The sequence below is a fragment of the Myotis daubentonii genome, chromosome 3 (genome assembly GCF_963259705.1).
Source record: "Myotis daubentonii chromosome 3, mMyoDau2.1, whole genome shotgun sequence".
Lineage (NCBI taxonomy): Eukaryota > Metazoa > Chordata > Mammalia > Chiroptera > Vespertilionidae > Myotis > Myotis daubentonii.
This window is the reverse complement of record NC_081842.1, coordinates 103,679,189-103,700,472: the sequence shown is the minus strand read 5'-3', so window position 1 is coordinate 103,700,472 and position 21,284 is coordinate 103,679,189. Positions and strand designations below refer to the sequence as shown.

The window sequence follows — 21,284 nt, the reverse complement described above, 5'->3', positions numbered from 1 at the left end:
GCAGCACACTTGAAAGGTTTTAAACCTTCACTATGACGTTCAACAATCCTAAGGGAGGTAGCAATAACTATAACAGTTATTACTCCAGTCTCATGGTGTCTGCAAAAGCAGTTATCACACTGCACAGCAGTGTTTCACCCTCCTGATTGCCCCGGACATTAAGATATCTTCACAAGGTAAAGTAGTTACAAGTTCTAATAAATAAAATTTACTTGGCATTAACTTAAAAGTAAGCTACAATAGTTACTTCTTTTTCACAGCAAATGTACCCCACTCTATACAAATCACACAATCTATTCTGTTCAACATTCTATTTGAGAGGCACTGCAATAATTACATTTCATTGAATTACAGAAAAAAATGTTTTAAGCTATGGTCAAATTTGAAGGTACATCTATGAAGACATTACAACAAGAAGGCTGAGAACACCACTCTTAAGACACTAGCTATTAACTGAGCACCACGGTCACAGATGTAATGTACATGACAGCAGCAATAAAATCTACTCCCAGATGTTAGTAACATATTACAAGAATATCCTGATACACATATATGAATTACACTGGTTGAAGTTGCAAGTGCCAAGTTAGCTTCTATAAAACACAACCATTGTCAAGTTAAGTTAACCTTGTTACTATAAATGATACTAATTTTATAGTTTGGGTTACATCTAAGTTATTAGTTGGTTTTTGGGTTTAGTGCATAAGAGCTATACAATAGAACATAATAAATTTATACTTAGTTTACATTTATGTAAGTTTAATAAACTATAATAAAAAGTCACTCAGACTTATTTTCCTTTAAAAAGTCCCAATTCATATAGTCATCAGAAGTACTAACAGGGAAGAGAAACTTTTCAACAGAGTTGCTGGTTCTTCAAAGGGGAAACCGAATTTGACCACATACTCAAGCAATATGCAAAACTCAAGTACAAGTAAAATGAGACTTAAACACTGAAGGTAAAACTAGAGAAACACTTGAGGGGGATAAAAGAATAAAGGGAACATTACATATGAGACTAAATTGAAATGAACTTTTATTTATAAAAGGACACAATAAAGGGAGTAAAAAGATATTCTAAAAATGGAAAAAGATTTAGAAAAGATGTAAGTGGAAAAAAAGTGTTATAAAATTATAAAGAACTCCTTCAAATAAAAAAAGGGACAAAGCCACCCCACCCCCCAAAAAAGAGAAACAAATATGAATGTCACAGAAAAAAAAAAAACCAATGCTCCATAAATATATAAAAAGATAGCTAGTTTGTCAACAGTAGAATGATTAAGTTCTGCCATATACAGAAGTATAACTGAACTGCAACCACAAGTTTCATTAATTTCACATAAACCTTGACTCTTATACCTTGGAGCACACAAAAATAAACTCCACATAGATCATAGACCTAAATGTAGAAGTTTTTTAAAAAAAAAACATTTTAGACAAAAATATAGGAAAAAATGTTTGTGGACAAGGTTCAAAAATATTAGGTTAAAGCACATCACTGTAATGAAAAAAATGGCATAATGAACTTTACCTATGTTAAAATACTTTGACTTCACAGAAATTTACAAGAAAATGAAATAAAAATAAGCTACATACTGAGAGAAAAAATCCTATATAATACAAGCCTAATGTGCTAAGTGTGCAGTCGTTCAGTTGGGCGTTCAATCAATCAAAGCATAATATGCTAATGATACACTAAGGCTGCTCAACTGTTCACTATGATGTGCACTGACCACCAGAGGGCAGACAGTCAATTGGTCGACCAGTTGCTATGACGTGCACTGACCATCAGGGGCAGACAGTCAACTGGTCGACCAGTTGCTATAAAGTGCACTGACCACCACAGGGCAGATGCTCCGACCGGTAGGTTAGCTTGCTGCTGGGGTCTGGCAGATCGGGACTGAGCGAGACAGGCCAGACAAGCCCTGGAGCCCTCCCGCGGTCCCTCCCTGGCTGATCAACCTCCCATGTCCCTCCCCAGCCCTGATCGTGCACTGGTGGGGTCCCACAGCCTGGCCTGTGCCCTCCCGCAATCTGGAACTCCTTGAGGGATGCCAGAGAGCCGGTTTCAGCCCAATGGCAGAACAACTGGTCACTACGATGCGCAGTGACCACCAGGGGACAGACGCTCAACGTAGGAGCTGCCCCTTGGTGGTCAGTGCGCTCCCACAGGGGGCGCACTGCTCAGCCAGAAGCTGGGCTCATGGCTGGTAAGCGCAGCAGTTGTGGCAGGAGCCTCTCCCCCCTCTGTGGCAGCACTAAGGCTGCCCGACTGCCGGCTTAGGCCCGCCCCCCTGAGCGGGCCTAAGCTGGCAGTCAGACATCCCCCGAGGGCTCCCGGACTGCGAGAGGGCGCAGGCCAGTATGAGGAATCACCCCCCCCCCCCCCGCCGCATGAAATTTGTGCACAGGGGCCCTAGTATATAATAAAAAACATGTTCAGAGTATATAAATTCCTACAACTCAATAGCAAGATACAGACTATAGAAGATAAAAAAAAAATGGCCAGTAAGGAAAGATGGAGGCAGCAGGTTGCCAGTACCTCCCCACCACACCCCCTGCCTGCCTACCACCCCTCCCACAACCCTCCCCCCTCACTCCCATAGACAGCCTTGAGACCCTAAGACAGAAGGAAGAGGAGAAACAGAGGAACTGGCAGTCAGCCCCTCCCTTTTGCACATTAAACCAGAGACTCCACCTGCTCTCCAGGCAGTGCCAGGGTGTAAAAGGTACCTGATACCACTGCATAGCCAAGAATGCATAGAAGGGATCTGCTTCCATCTGAAAACTGCAGACCCCGAGGCTAGAGTTTGCCTGAGCCAATCCCAAGATGGCCAAGAGTAAGCTAATGTCAACACCAAATAATACGAATGTTCACAGGGTCCTAAGACCGTACCTCCTCATATAGAACTCTATGCACTGAGGTGGCTGCTTTGATCCCCATTTCCAGAGGCCTGGGCCCCCTACCCAGGGAACACCACAGAAATGTCACAACTGACCCTAGCCATCTCATATGCTGCCTTCATCTATCCAGCCACAGCCACACATGCTCAGATGCACTGGTGCCTTCCCTCTGAGGTCACCAGCAAGAAAGGAAATATTGTCAGTTCTGTTAGTTCTACATGGCTTGGTTTGTTTGTTTTTTGTTTGGTTGGGGTTTTTTTTTAATATATTTTTATTGATTTCAGAGAGGAGGGAGAGGGGGAGAGAGAGAGATAGAAACATCAATGATGAGAGAGAATCATTGACGGACTGCCTCCTGCACACAGACACCCCCACTGGGAATGGAGCCCACAACCCCGGCATGTGCCCTTGACCAGAATCGAATCTGGGACCTTCAGTACACAGGCCAACATTCTATCCACTTAGCCAAACCAGCTAGGGCAGTTCTACAGTCTTATCACTGACTTGAAGTCCTAGCCCCACCGGAAAAGAAGCCTGGAAATCAGTTCTGAGAATTTGTATGGTGAAACCTAAAGAGGTACAAAAGAGTGTCCACTACCCCAGGAGGCCTGTGCGAAGAGCTGCTTCTTCCCTCCCAAAACTGGGAATTTTAAACCTGAGGCATGGGACTGCTGCTTGCTTCTTTGATCCTCTTCCTCAACCTTTCCCTGCCCCCAAACCTTTCTCTAAGGCCCTATGGGAAGACTTAGGATCTCACTCCTTCAGCTCTGCAGCTAACCAGACCTCACTCCACCCACTTCCAGGCTGAACAACACCAACAAAATCCCAGCAAATATTAAATATTTTCTGTTCCAGTTCAAAACAGGCTGCACTTCTTTCTTGTTCTCACATAGACTAAAAACTGTGAGAGGATAAAAAGAAAAAATATCTTTCTCTGCCCTATTTTCTACCTACCAACCACTCAACTCCACAGTTCATCCCACCCGCAATCAGTCCTCGAAGCTCTTTTAAAACCAACTACAATGTAAAAGTATTTTTTACCCTGTGAACAAAATATACATCATAAAGATTTCTACTGTGTGTGCAACTGATTACCAAAGAAATTAAATTAATGTTAGTTTGAGGCATGAAATCAGAAAAGGGCTTTTATTCTTCAGCAGTGACCCTTTTCATCATGTTAGTTTTTTAAAAAATGATGGAAACATTATGCAGTTTCATTTTGCTTTATGAGCATATTCATACTTGCTGCTATAATGTTTTACCTCTAACAACATCTTTAGCTATTTAGCCATTTTCAGACTTGAAATAATAAATAGATATAGTTATTGTTGATCCTGTGAGAATATAAATGGATAATATATGAGAAGCACCAGTATTTTAAAATCATCCAAAAAGGAGGAGAAACTAAGATGGCAGCATAGATAAGCACCGGGAAATTGCCGCCTCCCACAACAATTGAAAAATACCACAAAGGACAGAGCGGACATCATCCAGAAAAACAGGAAGGCTGGCTGAGTGTAAATTCTACAACTAGAAGGAAAGAAAAGCACGCTGAGAGCCAGAGGAGCTGCGGAGGTGGAGTACAGAGGTACGGTGGCTCGCGCGTGCACGGCACGGCGCGGAAAGGGGGTGGCACCCGAGGACGCGGCTGTCGTTTTGAATCACAAGCTCCCGACTGCTCTGAACTCCGGTTCCAGGAAGTCTCTGGGGACCCAGGACTCATATGGGAAGCTGGACTGTCGGGCAGCGGGCGAACTTGAGGGCGGCTTTCCCTCAGAGGTGCTTGCAGCAACTATCGGGTCACTGAGACCCGCGACTCCTTAGGGCTGGGCGGAGAATCAGCCATAGCTGCTTCCTCCGCCCTTTGATTCCCTGAGACCCCGCCCCACCCAGGCTTCGGCAGAGGCTTTTGCATGTGAATGTACCTAACTGCAGCCGAGCCAGGCAGACCCGGAACTTCCAAGAGAAGGCCCAAGGCCCTGCAGCGGCTTGCATTGCTTCACAGCTGAGCCGCTTCGTGGCTCCTGCTGTGTGGCCTCAGGCAGAGGCTGAATTAGCACCTCCTTAGATCCAGGAGCCACAGTACCCAGTGGTCAGAGGGGGACCATCAGATTGCAACTCCTCAGATCCATAAGGGACACACTCAGGGAGCAGACTCAGTGAGCACCAAAGCCCCACTGAAGCAAGTCTTGCCCCAGAAGGGTGTCTTCAGCACAGAAGTTCTCCCACTTCAGACACAGCTGATTCTCACAGCCAATTGACCTGGAGGTCAATTCCTCCCAGTGATCCTACAACAACCAAGGCACCAAGAGTGCACCAAGAGTGTCCACCTCAGGTAACTGGGGAGGCTGAGCCACTGGGCCCTACAGGACACCTGGTGCGCAGGGCCACTCTATCAACACAGGGAAGCAGCCAAAATGCGGAGACAAAGAAACAGGTCACAAATGGCAGAAATGGAGGAAAGCAAACGGCTGGATATAGAGTTCAAGGCCACGTTTATAAGGTTTTTCAAGAATTTTATGGAAACCGCCGATAAATTTAATGAATCCCTCAATAAGTATAGTGAGACCATGGAGGACATGAAAAAGGACCAACTAGAAATTAAGCATACACTGACTGAAATAAAGAATAATTTACAGAGATCCAACAGCAGACAAGAGGATCCCAAGAATCAAGTCAAAGATTTGAAATACAAAGAAACAAAAAATACCCAACCGAAAAAGAAAAAAGAAAAGAGATTCCAAAAATATGAAGATAGTGTAAGGAACCTCTGGGACAACTTTAAGCGTACCAACATCAGAATTATAGGGGTACCAGAAGGAGAGAGAGGGCAAGATATTGAAAACCTTTTTGAAGAAATAATGACAGAAAACTTCCCCTACCTGGTGAAAGAAATAGACTTACAAGTCCAGGAAGCGCAGAGAACCCCAAACAAAAGGAATCCAAAGAGGACCACACCAAGACACATCATAATTAAAATGCCAAGAGCAAAAGATAAAGAGAGAATCTTAAAAGCAGCAAGAGAAAGACAGTCAGTTACCTACAAGGGAGTACCCATACGACTGTCAGCTGATTTCTCAACAGAAACCATGCAGGCCAGAAGAGTGGCAAGAAATATTCAAAGTGATGAATAGCAAGAACCTGCAACCAAGATTACTTTATCCAGCAAAGCTATCATTCAGAATAGAAGGTCAGATGAAGAGCTTCACAGATAGGAAAAAGCTAAAGGAGTTCATCACCACCAAACCAGTATTATATGAAATGCTGAAAGGTATTCTTTAAGAAGAGGAAGAAGAAAAAGGAACTCTTACCATTTGCCACAGCATGGATGGAACTGGAGAGTGGATAAATACCACAGGATCTCACTCATTTGTGGAATATAATGAACAACATAAACTGATGAACAAGGGCTGATCCAGAGACGGAGAGGCATTGATTGGACTGTCGGGCCTTGGAGGGAAGGTAGGGGAGGGGAGGGGTAAGGGGGTAAGATCAACCAAAGGACTTATATGCAAGCATATAGGCCTAACCAATGGACACGGACAATGGGGGGGGTGAGGGCATGAGCGGGGGGGTGGAGGGGGTAGAGGGTAACGTGGGGACAAGGACACATATGTAATATCTTAATCAATAATAAAAAAAAAAGATTAAAAAAATCATCCAAAAAATGGCTAATGAGCACATAAAAATGTTCAAAACTGTGTCACCAAGAAAATACAAATTAATACAACAAGAGGTAACATAACATACTCATTAAAATGGCTAAAACATAAAATGTGTCTATGCTAAGTGTTGATGAAAATGTAGACCAACTAGAATTCTCATACATTGCTGATGGGAATGTACAATGGTGGTACAACCACTTTGAATAACCATTTAACAGTATTTTATAACAAACACACCTAAGTATTTGCCCAAGAGAAATGCAAATACCGCTACTCAAAGACCTGCTTACAATGTACATTGTAGCAACATTATTCATAAGAACCACAAATTAGGAACAACTCAAAGTCCGCCAACAGGTACGTGTTCACACATATTTTGAAATTTAGTCTAAAATATTACTCAGCAATAAAGAAAAACAAACTACTAATACATGCAACATGGCTGAGTATCCAAAACATTTTACTGAGCCAAACTATCAAATGCAACAGCAACAAAAATTTATGATTTCACCTATGTGAAGACCTAAAACAGCCACAACTGATCTATAGCAATACAAATCAGATCAATGGTTACCTGGAATAGGGACAGCGGGAATACTAAATCAGAAGGGTGACACGAGGGAATCTTCTAGAGTGACAGAACTGTCTAAATGCCAGAATTCATTTAATTAAACATGTTTAAATGGGTGGTTTCATTTTATTTTTTGTAAATTATATCACAGGATCACAAGAACATTAACTTCAAAAAGTCAAGATAGCAGCTAGTGGTATATGGAAGTGAGGGACTGTGTGGGTGAGGCACAAAGGAAATTTTGATAATAAGATGATACTCGATTTTATGTCCAGGTAATACAAATGGTATTATCTTTATTATATTCCTTTAAAGGAGACGTAAGGTTTCATATGCTATTTCACACACATTTTTAAAAATTTTCAGAAATGATTTGTACACACACACACCAAAAGACCTAGCATGACAGAGAAGTGGCTGACAAACAGGCTACCTGCCCCCCACCCCCAACATGCCTGGAGTGAAAACTTTCACAAAGAGTCACTTGGGCACAAAAGAAAAAATATATGCAAGCATGAAAATTTAAAATAACAAAATAATCTTTAGTTCTTTAGAAACAGAACCCTTTTTATAACATACTAGTGGCCCGATGCAACAAATTCATGCAAGAGTAGGCCTTCCTTCCCATGGTTGCCGGCACCAGCTTCCCTCTGGCCCCGGCTTCGTCCAGAAGGACGTCCGGAATGACATTTGGTCTAATTAGCATATTATCCTTTTATTATTATAGAAGCTGTTTATATAGCTAACACATTTAAATGCTTTAGAAGGGCATTAGGTACCAAAGTAGAGAACTGTCCTTTAAAATCAGCAATAAAACATTATCCACTGACATCACTTCTAATCAATCTTTATTAGTGGTCTTACCTAGTACAAGAAAAAGTGTAGTCACAGACATAAAAATTGAAAGTAAATTAATAAAACCATCATGACTTGCCCTAACCAGTTTGGCTCAGTGGATAGAGCGTCGGCCTGCAGACTGAAGGGTCCCAGGTTTGAATCCAGTCAAGGGTATGTACCTTGGTTGTGTGCACATCCCCAGTAGGGAGTGTGCAGGAGGCAGCTGATCGATGTTTCTCTCTCATTGATGTTTCTAACTCTCTATCCCTCTTCCTTCCTCTCTGTAAAAAATCAATAAAATATATTTTTAAAAAAACCTTCATGACTTATGCATATAATCTTTTACAGACAAAAATTCAAAATTATTGCTAAAAAAAAGTATTAAACTAGAAAAGCTTAGCAAGGTAGCAGGATATAAGGTTAATGTACAAGTCAGTTGCATTTGTACACACCAGTAATAACAAATTGTGTGTGTGTGTGTGTGTGTGTGTGTGTGTATAAAATCAGTTTTCTTTGGATTTGGAACTATCAACAGTTCTGTCTCTACTACCTGACCTCCTCCCACCCCAACTGCTAGACCTGGAAGGGTCTGGGCTCTGGCTGGGCTCTGGTTCTCGCTGCCCCACGCCCCCACCCTCTGCGGTGCCTTTTTCTTTCTCTACTTCCTGAACTGTGCCTTTCACGACTTGTGTTGTGTCTCTGTGAGATTTCTTACCCCTCTGACTACTTCTCCTTTTCCTCTCAGCTTCTCCATTCCTTCTGCAGAAACGGGCCAGACTGGGGCCTGTCACAGTCCCCTCCTCTTTAGTTCTTTTTCTTTTCTTTTTTAAATTCTTTATTGTTGAAAGTATTACATAAGTCTCCTTTTTCCCCCCATTGACCTCTCCCTGGTCGCTCCTACCCCCCAGCATGTGCCCTCAACCCCTACAGTCTGCGTCCATTGGTTATGCTTATATGCATGCATACAAGTTCTTTGGTTCATCTCTTACCTCCCTCCTCCTCCCACCCTCCCCTGCCTTCCCTCTGAGCTTTGACAGTCTGTTCGTTGTTTCTATGTCTTTAGTTCTATTTTTTTCATCAGTTTACGTTGTTCATTATATTTCACAAATGAGTGAGATCATGTGATACTTATCCTCTCTGAGTTCTTACCAAAGGGAGAATCAAACCCACCGGGAGACAAGTCCCTATTAGCTTCCCAAAAGTCATTGTTGGGATTTCTGAACACATGAAGAAAGTTGCAGTGTTCTCCTCTTGGGCATTCCTGTATTTCACATAAACCACAAATTGCCCTTTCCACTGGGTCACGGACAGAACTTGCACTGAAGCTACCGTCCTGCAAACCAAGGTCCTTTAAACAGAGAAAGGGTCACTCTGCTTTCTTCTTCCCATTGGTACTGCACACACACGCTGCCCCTCAGATGCAGTTCCACGCTGCAGTTGACCGGACCTGGGGGGGAGGAGGAGAGACACATCCTCGAAGAAGTCCAGGCCCCGTGGGTGCCCTCCTCCTGCTGCCCTCCTGGCCACACGGCTCCACACCAAACACTGTAAACATGCTTCTGATAAGAAGGGTGGGGCTCGGTGTTCAAACTGTTTCTCAGTGAACACCTCTACCTCCAAAACGGCAAGCTCCCCTTTGTTTGTTTGTTTGTTTGTTTGTTTGTTTGTTTGTTTGTTTGTAGAATGGACAGTTAGCTAGATCTTTCTTCATTATTCATCAGTCCCTGTGTGGTTCTGAGTTTTGCCACGTGGCACTATTTCCCAGCTCATTTTCAGCCACCCCAGCACCTTCTCACAGCCTCCACTGTCCCTCTCCTCCTGCAGCTTCTGCTCCTCCTCCTCTTTCTCTTTTCTCTGCTGCTGGGCTCTCTTCAACTTTCTCTCCTGTTCTTGTTTTTTAGGTGCCTCTTCCTCCTCCTCCTCTATTCTGAATTCTTTTTGTGCCTTCTGCTCCCACAGCAACCACTCGTGTGTTTTTTTTGTTGTTGTTGTTGTTTTTGCCTCTCTCCAACAGCTTCTCTTCTTGTTGTTCAATAAGAGATTCCTCCTTTTCCTCCCCCTTCTTCTGTCAGAGTCCAGAGTTTCTCCAACAACCGAGTTCCTGCCCACATTTCTTTAGGTTCTCCTTCCTCGGGGCCACCCTGTACTTTTTGCAGCTCATGTCCAGAAGCATCACCACCAAGTTGCCAGCACCAGCGCCAATAACAAATGTTTTAAAGCATCACATATAATTGTCACCAGAAATTATCAACTACCTAGAACAAATAATGTGTAAGAATTCTACAGTTAAAATTATAAACTGAATAAGAGATACTGAAGACCTGAATAAAAAGTTATATCCTGTTCATAGAGAGACTCAATATCATAAAGATGTCACTAATGCCAAATTGGCCTATGAATTCAAGGAAATTAATAAAAAAGAAAACATCAAACAAGGGTTTCTCAGAGAACTTTGTATGATTAGTCTAAAAATTTATAAGGAAGAATAAAGCAACATGACACCTTGGAAGAAGAAAAGCAAGCTTACTTTACTAGTACAGAAACTATAATGAAGCTACCACAGTGAAGACAAGACAGTATTCACAAAATGAATGATGGAACAAAACAACAGGGGAAAAAGAGCATTTCACATAAAGTCTTATATATGACAGAGATGGCACGTCAGTTCAATGGGAGAGAGCATTTAACTTTTCAATAAGGTAAGATGAACAACAAAAACATCATATATACTAAACATTAAATTGGGTCCCTACCTCATACCAGATATGAAAATTAAGTGCAAATGAAATAAGGTCAAAATGTTGCAAACGTAACTTCAAAAACTCTTAATAGAAAATGTGTTATGGGCAGTTAGAGTCTAACTGTTAGACATGAGCATAACAAGGACAACGGGCCAGTGTACAGAAACTCACCAGGTCAGAAAGTCCTGGATGCCTAACACGGGGCAAAACTGGGAAACAAGAACCTCACCCCAAGGTAACCTCCCCTCCCCTAGCATATCACTGGTCATGCGGTTTGGACTCTGGATCTTTCATATCGCTGGTCATGAGGTTTAGACCCCTTTACCTTTTCCTCCCTAAAGATAACATCTAGGCCTCAGTTGTATTTCAGCTCCAGGCCCAAAATAGCAGCAAAACCAGACAAGTGACTCCATGGCTGCCTCAGGACCAACTGCACTGAATAATGACCCTGTGAAAGAACATGCCTGGAAAGCTTATGAATATTCTTTTAAGACCCTCCCCTGAAAGCTCCCCTAAGAGTTCTACCTGCAAAAGAGAAATAAATACACTCAGGATGAAGGACCCAATGTGCGTACTACCCAGCGCCATTTCCTTCCCCCTTCTCCCCTCTAAGGGACCCCATGAGACTTGCAACCAGGGGAGCAATGGGCAGTGACAGCTAGTCCCAGACTAACCTCCTGAACCTGTCTCCAAGGTCCCCTTTTCTCTGACTTCTCAGTGAGCTAATTCAGCCCAGCCGAGGCTCTCCTGTTGCTTCTTTAATGCACCTTCCTTGTTTTGCTGTCCTAAGTTGTTTTTGCTGCCATAATCAACCTAATACCCCTTGGCTCGGTGCTGTGTAGCCCTTCCCTTTGGATATCCCCATCTCCTTTTCTTTAAATCAATTCAATTTTTCTTATTCACCATCTGAGATTGCTATTTAGCCTGCCCATGCACCACCAACTTTAACCTTTCAAGATGGATGAATATCTTTTAGATATCGAGGTGAGAAAAAAGTTCCTAAATTTATTTTTTTTAATATATTTTATTGATTTTTTACAGAGAGGAAGGGAGAGAGATAGAGAGTTAGAAACATCGATGAGAGAGAAACATCGATCAGCTGCCTCCTGCACATCTCCCACTGGGGATATGCCTGCAACCCAGGTACATGCCCTTGACCGGAATCAAACCCGGGACCCTTCAGTCCGCAGGCCGATGCTCTATCCACTGAGCCAAAACCGGTTTCGGCAAAAGTTCCTAAATTTAAAACAACTAAAATAAAAAACATATACCTTCAGCAATTCAGAGAGATGTAATGAAAAGGAAATTAAAGGGAGAATGAAAACAGGACTCAAGATGATTACAATCTCTTATGAAAACAAGAGGGGTGGGATAAAGGGGCTTACATATAGGTTACTTTCAAAGCTCTAGCTTTTGTTTTAAGTATGGATTTATATGGGCTTATTATTGACAATAATTTCATAAATAAATGAAATATTTTCATGTACAGCTGATCATGAACCAATGTTTGTGATTAATTCAATTCTATGCACTTCAGAACAAACTTAAATGCACATTTACACAAACCCTCCAAAAATATCTGACCACCTAAGGAGGTGGTAAATAGAAAACTGGCATCATAAAAATAATAATCTGGACAACCAAGCTAAGACGCTATCTCAGCATATAGGACAAAAGGAGAGAAAGAAATTATAAAATAAAATTTGAAGCAAGAGAGATAAATGATATCTAACATGCAAATAATGTAGTTACAGATGGAGAAAACAAGAAACAGAGTAGGAGCAATAATTTTAAAATACATTTTTCCTGCAAATAACACTATAATTTTCAGATCAAAAATCTGAAAACAGGCAGGACTGTTAAAAAGACACACACACAAACACACACACACACACACACACACACGAAACTTAAAAGGTAACATCAAATAGTATTATACTATACAGAAAAAAAATTAGTTAAAAGTAAAAGTAAATACCTAATCTTAACAAAAACTAATTAACTACTAACATGTAATACTGGTATTTTTTCACGTAAGGTATACCTTAAGAAATGTAAAAGGGTATCACTTAGAATTATAATTCTACATTATCCCAATAAAATCAGGAATGTTATAAATAAAAAATATGCTAAAAAGTCTTATCTTATTGAAGGTAGAGGAAAGGAAGAAAAACCAATTATTGATTTTTGACATTCAGAAAAATACGTGCTTAGTTGGTTTAAAATTAAAAGAGAAAGATTTTCAGATCATTATAGGATACACAGGCAAGAGTAGGAAAGGTGATACAATGAAGCTTGATCAATACACCAAAACTGAATGGGAAAAATATGGCTAATATATGGAAACTCAAATGACAATGAAATATTAAATTTATTAGTTATCACCATATATGTAAATGATAAACTTTTACTAATGACCAGCAAGTACAAACAAATTTGGATTAGATCCATTAAAAATACATAGAGAATTTGATGAAATTACATTAAAAAACATCAAAATCTCCCGGATTTAAGAAATAAAGGGAAAAAAAAGTAAATATTCAAATCACACTAGAAGTGTTCATTAATATATATATACAACTCTATAACTTTCAAAGAATACACATCCTTTTCATATGCTCAGTAAAACCTCACATATACTTAAAGGAACATCTTAATAAATTTCTAAAACCATTACTAATCATGTTTTTTTAAAAATGCGTCAAAACTAAAAATCAGTAATTTTTAAAATGCAACATCTTGGAAAGTAAACAAAAAGCAATCTTTTAAGTAATGAAAAAAAATAAGTAAGGTCAACACCAAACCTAAATCAGATGAAAATCCACAGCCCCAAATGCTTTTTGTTATTAAACATGATTACAAATTCACTAAACGTGAATTCAAGTATAAAATCTACAATAACCACCTGAATAAGTAGGAAGGTGAAATTATTAAAGACAAAAGAAAGGGATATATCTAGATATACATAGATTTAAGAGAAAAGATCAGACTAATATATATGGAAACCTAAATGAAATATAATCTGAATATATAAAACAGTCTTAAACTTGAATTGGAAGAAGTAGAAAATCTAAAAGAAAATAAAAATTTGGAAACCTTATCTAAAACTTTCTGTAACAAAATGGTCATCGTGATATTGTTGTATTCATCAAAACTTATTTAATACCACCAATTTTGAAGGATTTAACATAATCCTAAAATAAACAATTCCAAAAGCACAGAAAAAAAACAAAAAGCTTGCTTAATGATTTTATGATCTAACCTTCCATTAGGAGCCGTATGTACAAAAGCAAACTGTGTAACCAAGCTCATGTAAGAATACAGATACCAAATTCTAGATTAAAATTTAGTACAACAAATTTGGAGGTATCATGACTAAAGGAGATTTTATCAGAAAGCATAATGGCTAAGAGCAGGAGCTATTGAGTCTGCTGACCCTGAGTTTAAATACACAATTACAATGAAATGTTGCTCTAGTTCTTAATTTCTCTAATACTGTTGCCTCAATCACAACATGAAGGGAAAAAAATAGTGCTCATCTAATAAGGTGGTTGGGAAGATTAAATATTACAAAACAAAGTTTAAAAAATTCTTAGCATAATTCCTTAGGTATATAGTACATAATACATCTATGTTATTTATTCCAACATTCTTGACACATAAAATGTTGTTGAAGAAGAAAAAAGAGAAACTTGACAGAATCAACATCCTAAATCTGATTGCAATACATTTTAAAAACTTCGAACTGTAAGTAATTTCCATATCATCATAAAATACATAATAGAAACTAACATTAATCCTAGTAGCATTCTGTAATCTTAGCTAAAGCGATAAAATAGTAACTGTCAACATAGAATACTGAAGAAAATCAATCAAATATTTATTAGAACTGATGAGAATTCATAAAGGAAGCTGGATACAATGTTAGTATACAAATCAAAATTAGGTGAGAAAGAAAAAGATAAGAAGGGAATAAGCAGCTGGATCCTTACACCTCTACCCAAACCAAGTCTTACCCTAATAACAAGATAAGCAATTATTTAGTACTACAGAATATTCATTTTATGTCATGTTTACCAGTACAGTGATTTATATAATGTTAACTATACCTTGAAATGCTGTTTGCATTTTTGTAACTTTAGATGATACCTAAATGAGAAAATACTACATTATTTTATCTAAGAAATTTACCCTGAATCCAGTTTGTATTCTTTCTTAAATTTTGTTTTAAGTCTTAATTTGGTTAATCTGTGACATCCTTCCCACCTAACCCCCATAGTAATTAATTGAAAATTGATTGTTGAGCCATAAAATTCCTTCTTCCTCCATTCTCTACTATTTATTCTTTAACCCTCCCTATTTGGAATAAATGCATGCTTATATCCACTAAACACTCACATATAAAAAAAAGTTGTCTAATCATATTAACTTTGAGGCTTTAAAAGATGATTCAGAGGCATTTAATGATTTGCCCAAGGTCTTAGAAAGGTGATTTAGATCCTACCCGCATCCTACTGTCTTTTCACTACACTGCCTATATTACAACAGAAAGTCTGGTTCGAACTTTCATTGTTTCTCAATAATGTTAAATCTTTAGGTTCAGTTAGGAAATTAAAATAACTACTGCACTTGCACCCCTTTTAGAAAACACTCACTCTTATTTCACCATCAAATATTTACTCAAACCTACTACATGCAAGGAACTGTTATAAGCCCCACAGTGAAACCAACAGCCAATATGCCTGCCCTTATGAACCTTACATTTTATTCAACTCAGATGGATACATTTAACGTAAATAATATTCAGCTCGCTTCACAACTTGATTTGGTTTCTAGGAAGAAGTCTTCTATTGCTGCCCTAAAGAAGGCTCACTTGGACCTAAATCTATGTATCAAATTTTTGAGATCTAAGGATCCTACACTTAGAAAAATATCAAGTATAAAGGCTCAAGATACATGTTCAAGACCAAATGACAGAATTTAACTGTATCTAATCTGCCTCCAACTCCACTTCACCTGTATCATCTACAACTCAGAAAAGTAGCTCTCCGTAGTTGTATCCTATTTCCTAAATATCTGTCATGGACAAACTTCAGCATCAAACAACACATCAGAGGAAAAGTCAGCTCCGTAAGTTATATTATACAGTGATAAGCTACTCTGTAGGTAAACAAAGAGCTATGAAAGTTTTGTGTTGTGCTGCTTTAAAAGATTTTTTTAAAAGATTATCACCAATTATTCTCTGGATGAAAAAAAAAGAATACTGAAAATATTGGGAACTGTTCTAATCACCAGAGTACAGCTATTTTACATAAAACTAATGTTATACAAGTGCATACACACACAATTTTTTTGAGAGCAGAAAACTGACTAAAATTTTGGTTGTGCAATGTGCACTAAACCACTCTCATTTTAATGATCATTCATAAAATTTCAAAGAGAAAACAAAAGTTTCACTTTTGTTTCTTCTAAAGTATGAAGTTCACTTCCTAGTTACTAGCTTGAAGCCCACTTCTAGTTACTAGTCTAATGGATTTAAATCTATCAACTTATTTGAGGTAGGTGGGGTAAAGTATTCATACCCATATGTTTTTAAAATAGCTCTAATATGTAATAGTATGGTAATAACGAAATTAAACGTTGTTTTTTAAACAACATAAATACTATGATGAAAGTATAAAATTATATTGCTTTAAAAAAATTCCCCAAAATCAATGAAATAATCTGACATACACTAAAAATAGCATCATAATTGTAATACTTTAAATTAACTACTACTTTCTTTATGTAAGGAGGGGGTTCATTAAACTAGGAAATTGAACTTGATGGCCAAGATCACTTTCAGTATTTTGATTCTCAATCCTACAACTTTATGTATAAACCTCTGATCCAGACAGATCTGTATTATCTGATTCTATGTTAAAGTACTTAGGTGAAATCAATTTAACAAACTTTTTGCCATTGTTCAAATTTAAGAGATGTAAAAAATATTAGCTACATTTCCCACTTTGAAATAGGCTCTAATATTCAACATTGAAAAGAATTAACAAAGATGATACCAAACTTATTAAATGTTACTTCGTATACATGACCTCAAAATCCTGTTGAAAGTATTAGCACTTTATCACATAAACATCAAAAACTAAAGTTTAAGATATTCAAAATAGAACCAAGGGGGGGGGGGTTAGAAGATAAACTGTTCTAAACTCATATTATTAAATCTAGAATTATTTCACTGTAAATAAACAGCAGGGTGCAGTAACCTTCTACATTTACCAGTAACAGTCAACTATAACACACAAGAGTTACAAGGGAACTTTCCCAAAGGGCCTAAAATAACAATGCACTATCCTTGCTTTCCAAAACTCTTGAGCATCTTCAATTACCACAAGTACTATCATAAAAATCTAAAAATAATCTCAAAGCAAAAACTTAGCATACTATGAATATATAAATAGACCATTTTAGGACAGCAGGCCTCATTCTATAACCAAGCACAGGTAGGATAACTATGCCAAAACTACGACAGGGTGGGGCATTCATTACTCTCCCAGATAAACCACACACATCTTTGGCAACTGCTCACAGTAAAGCAAAGTTATCCCCATAATTCCAACAGACTAAAGCAATGCTTTTCTTTTACCCAAAATGCTTCTCACACAAATGACTCCCCCCCTAAAAATAATAAAATAATGCATAGCCATCTACTCTTCAGGATATAGTTAGAGCATGATAGTGCACTTGAGGTTCTGAAAGCAAAATCTAGAATAAAAAGAGCGTCTCTCACTACTGACTATAAAAGAGCTGGCGCTTCACAAACATAGATTTATTTTTTTATTTTCCTTAGGTGACCATTTGAATGTGTGACTGAGGCCAGAGTAAAGGGTGAATGAACCATGGAACAAGGTCAAACTTAGGGGACAAAAGATTCCTGAAATAAACATGGCCAGAAAGGTTTCCTTTCTTAAAGGACAGTTCCTCAGAAAAGGGGAAAAAAGAAGAAAAAAGAAAACGAAAAAAGAAAGAAACTGGAAGAGGGAAGGGAAACAACCAAACCCTCGACTTGTACAGAGAGTCCACCTGGTAAACGCACCTGCCCCGCAGGGCAGGCAGGGCAGCCCTGACGGAGACCCTTTCGCACAGCAGCAGGCCTGGAATGTTCCTACCTCCGAAACGCCCGCTGTGCTCGGCAGGAATGACGACTGATGGTTTTTTAAAGGAGGATAAGCTTAATCAAGAAGCCACACAGTGGAGTGTAGGAATGCGAGGGTCGCTCTCAATAAATACCCCGCACCGTGTTACAGGAAAACAATCGGCAAGAAGGAAGTGGACTGCGACCCGCCAACTACACCCCAGCAGCCGGCACCGGTCGCGACGCCCCGAGAGGCCACGGGCAGGGGCAGTGGGTGGCGGAGGGGGAGCCCGGGGCAGCGAGGCCGAGCGGTAGCGAGGGAGGGGGCGGGGGGCAGGGCGGGAGCCGGGGGCGGGCAGCACGTCGGAAGGAGGCGCGGGTTCGCTCACCTTCTGCGCCGCGCTCTGCTGCAGCACGTTCTGCTCCACGGTCATGGCCCCCGCGGCGCCGGCGGCGACCCAGGCGGCGGCGTCCGGCTCCTCGCACCTCCGCCGGCCCCGGCTGCCACGCTCCGCCGAGCTCCAGGGAAGGGCGCGGACGGCCGGGGACTGCGCCCCCGCCAGCCAGGCGCGAAGGCGATGGCGGCTGGGGTGCGCGGGCACCGCGGGCTGGCGGCGAAGCGCGGACTGCGAGGGCCACGGAGGCGTCTTCACGGCGGGCCGGCCAGCGCGGCCCGGGCCATGAGCGGCGGGCGCGGGCGGGAGGGCGCAGCGAGCCGGGCCGCGTCACGCGCGCTCCTTCGCTGGCGCTCTCGGGCCACCGCGGGGAAGGCAGAGGGACCAGAGGGAGCGGCCGGCCGGAATGGCGCTGTCCTCCGCCCGCTCGCGTCCTCCTCCCCTCCCCGCCCCCAACTACCGGCACCGCCCCTGCCCGGCGGCTCCGCCCCCGCCGAGCCCCGCCCGCCCGCCCGCCGCCTAACCCTACATTGTGACCCGCGGGGCGGTGGGGCGAGGCGGGGCCGCCCGGAGTCCCGCCCCCGGGCCCCCGCTCCTGCCGCCCGGCGCGGCCCCGCGCTCCTGGAAGGGAGGGCGCGCCCCTCTGGCCGGGACTGGGAGACGGCTCTGCCGCAGGTTGCGCGGCGCCGCTCTCGGCTGCGCGAAATTCCAAGCCGAGGCTGGAGGGCTGCGTTCCTGTGGGGCCCAGGACTTTCGGATCGCCTGCTCTCAGAACTCCTACAAGACAAAACATTTCCCTCTAGGCCCCGTAATACTGTCCCAAAACCATTTTGAGTCCCGAACCCCTTCTCTTTTCTAAGTCTCCGTCCTCTGCCTTCGCCTTCTAGGAATTTCCCAAGCAAACAACTTGCCCGAAGGGAAAAGTCAAGAATGAATTAACCGAACGGTGGACAGAAGACCTTCTGCTAGAATGTCCTTTTTTTCTTTACTAATCATTACATAAATTAATATTGACATTCTCCGTCTACTTCATTCATTCAAACATGTGCCGGTCACTGCTAAGCTCTGGAGAAATACGGTTTATTTCCCGGAGATTTTATATAAATGAATTATGGTTTATACAACAGACAACATTACAAAAGCATCACTGTCTAAAATGCTACATTGTTCTAATCCCAATTGCCAAGCTATCAATTAACCACTCTGCATGGAGGGTGTCCCAAAAAAATCTACACACATTTTTTTCTGATAGTTCAACTGATGTTTCTTTCTTTTCAGTTTTAACCTTTTGGAAGTAATAATTATTCAAAGTGTAATGCATTTTGGGAGGATACCCTGTATATAATTTTAAGGAAAACCTAACATGGAGAAAGCAATCTCTATCCTTAAATATATCTTTTGTTTTAGGAGCTAACCTGGGAGGGGTGGAATAATTAGTGCATATTATCACAAATTCACACATATGCAAATCCAGGTATAATTTTTAATCTGTTGAGAAAAAAATCAAACTTGATAAATGATCATTGAAATATTATTTGGTTTTATTTAATAATCATATGTCAAGTAACACTTAGGGCTTTGTAACAAATCTGTGCATGTTACAACCATTTTTGCACCTTAGATTATCTTCAGCCACCTTTTGAGATCTTTTCTTTGATTCTTCATATTTTTAATCATTTGATTTTGACAAATTACAAATTTTATTTTATTGATATTTTATGTCTTTACCAGAAGAATTTCAAAATATGTGAGATGGTTGGAAACCCAGTATTTTAGGAATAATGCAACAGTTCTGATAGAATGCACAGAGAGTGACTCGTCCAGGAAAGCATACTAGAATCCATTTTTCCTCATTTATAGAGCACAGTTCTTTTCAACATATCAACTTCATGTCTCTCTGCATTCTAGATTTAAAAAGAAAATCTATCAAGTTCATAATATTTGAGTTTAAGAAAGTTAAATCTAGCACTGGCTGGTTATGCTCGATGGTTAGAGCATCGGCCCGCAAGGAAGGGCCACAAGTTTGATTTCTAGTCAAGGTAGGTGCCTGGATTGCAGGCTCCATCCAGGGCACAAGTGGGAGGCAACCTATCCATCTCTCTCTCTCTCTCTCTTTCTTTCCTCCTTCCCCCTTTCCATTCTCTCTAAAAATCAATGGAAAAAATAACCTCTGGTGAAGATTACCCTGCCGGAGACCAATTTCAGCATGTCATAATTTCAAGAGTTTCATCAAAAGGTTGATGAGACTTGGGACTCAACAGGGTTGAGTCACACATGTAGTCACCTGTTGGGAATGGCTGAAGGCATTTCCCCACACCTGAATAGGAAACTGATTGTGGCTGCCAGACAGCTAAAAGGCATCTTAATTTACATGTTATTGCCTCCTACTGGCCAAACACCTGAACAGCCGTAGGCTAATTCCCCCATTTTGACAATGCTTGTGTATACCCTTCGAAGTGTATATCTCTGCCTCACCTCAGGACAAATTGTGTTAATAAAAAGCATGGGGTCCTGGGACAAAGAGAATCTAAGACCTTAGACTTAAGATCTTGGATCTTAGCTCCTTTAGCTAAGCTCCTCTGATCCCCAAATGCCTTTCAAAATTATATCTCATTTCTGGACTCTTTGTTAGTCTCTGGATTCCTATTTAACATCTATGCACAGCCTTCTCCCGATACCTGAACCCTTCTTGATGCTGGGACAAGAACCCCAGTATTACCCCTCCCCCAAAAGAGGAAGAATAAAGTTAAATCAAACATAAAAATCTCGTACTCTGGTTTAAAAAAAAACATTGCCAGGTACTAAATATTAGTTTCAAGAATTTGCCAATGTGTTTCTCTGTGTAAAATTTTTTTAGTTCCACCAAAAAATTATCTTCTGGTGCTTACTAAATAATTATCAAATAAAGGTCTTTAAGGGTCTTTATAAGGTAGTTATACTTTTCCACTTTGGTCATTCATTCCCAGCTTACATCTGATGGTTTCCTACTTAATTTTTTTAACCATAATTGTTATTTTGGCGAACTTTGAGAAGACAATT

The 21,284-nt window shown here is 40.6% G+C and overlaps 1 protein-coding gene and 1 pseudogene across 8 annotated transcripts in view; both read right to left on the bottom strand.

Annotated features, from left to right (window-relative positions):
• Positions 1 to 18,374, bottom strand: part of USP25 (ubiquitin specific peptidase 25) — a 181,669-nt gene extending 163,295 nt beyond the window's left edge. For all 8 annotated transcript variants that reach the window (XM_059688108.1, XM_059688111.1, XM_059688109.1 and 5 more), the window contains exon 1: positions 18,240 to 18,374. In XM_059688108.1, coding sequence (XP_059544091.1) covers positions 18,240 to 18,284 — 45 coding nt within the window. In that variant the 5' untranslated portion in view covers positions 18,285 to 18,374. The remainder of the gene's footprint in view (positions 1 to 18,239) is intronic.
• Positions 8,936 to 18,375, bottom strand: LOC132230518 (U2 small nuclear ribonucleoprotein auxiliary factor 35 kDa subunit-related protein 2-like; annotated as a pseudogene).
• Between the last annotated feature and the right edge of the window lie 2,909 nt (positions 18,376 to 21,284).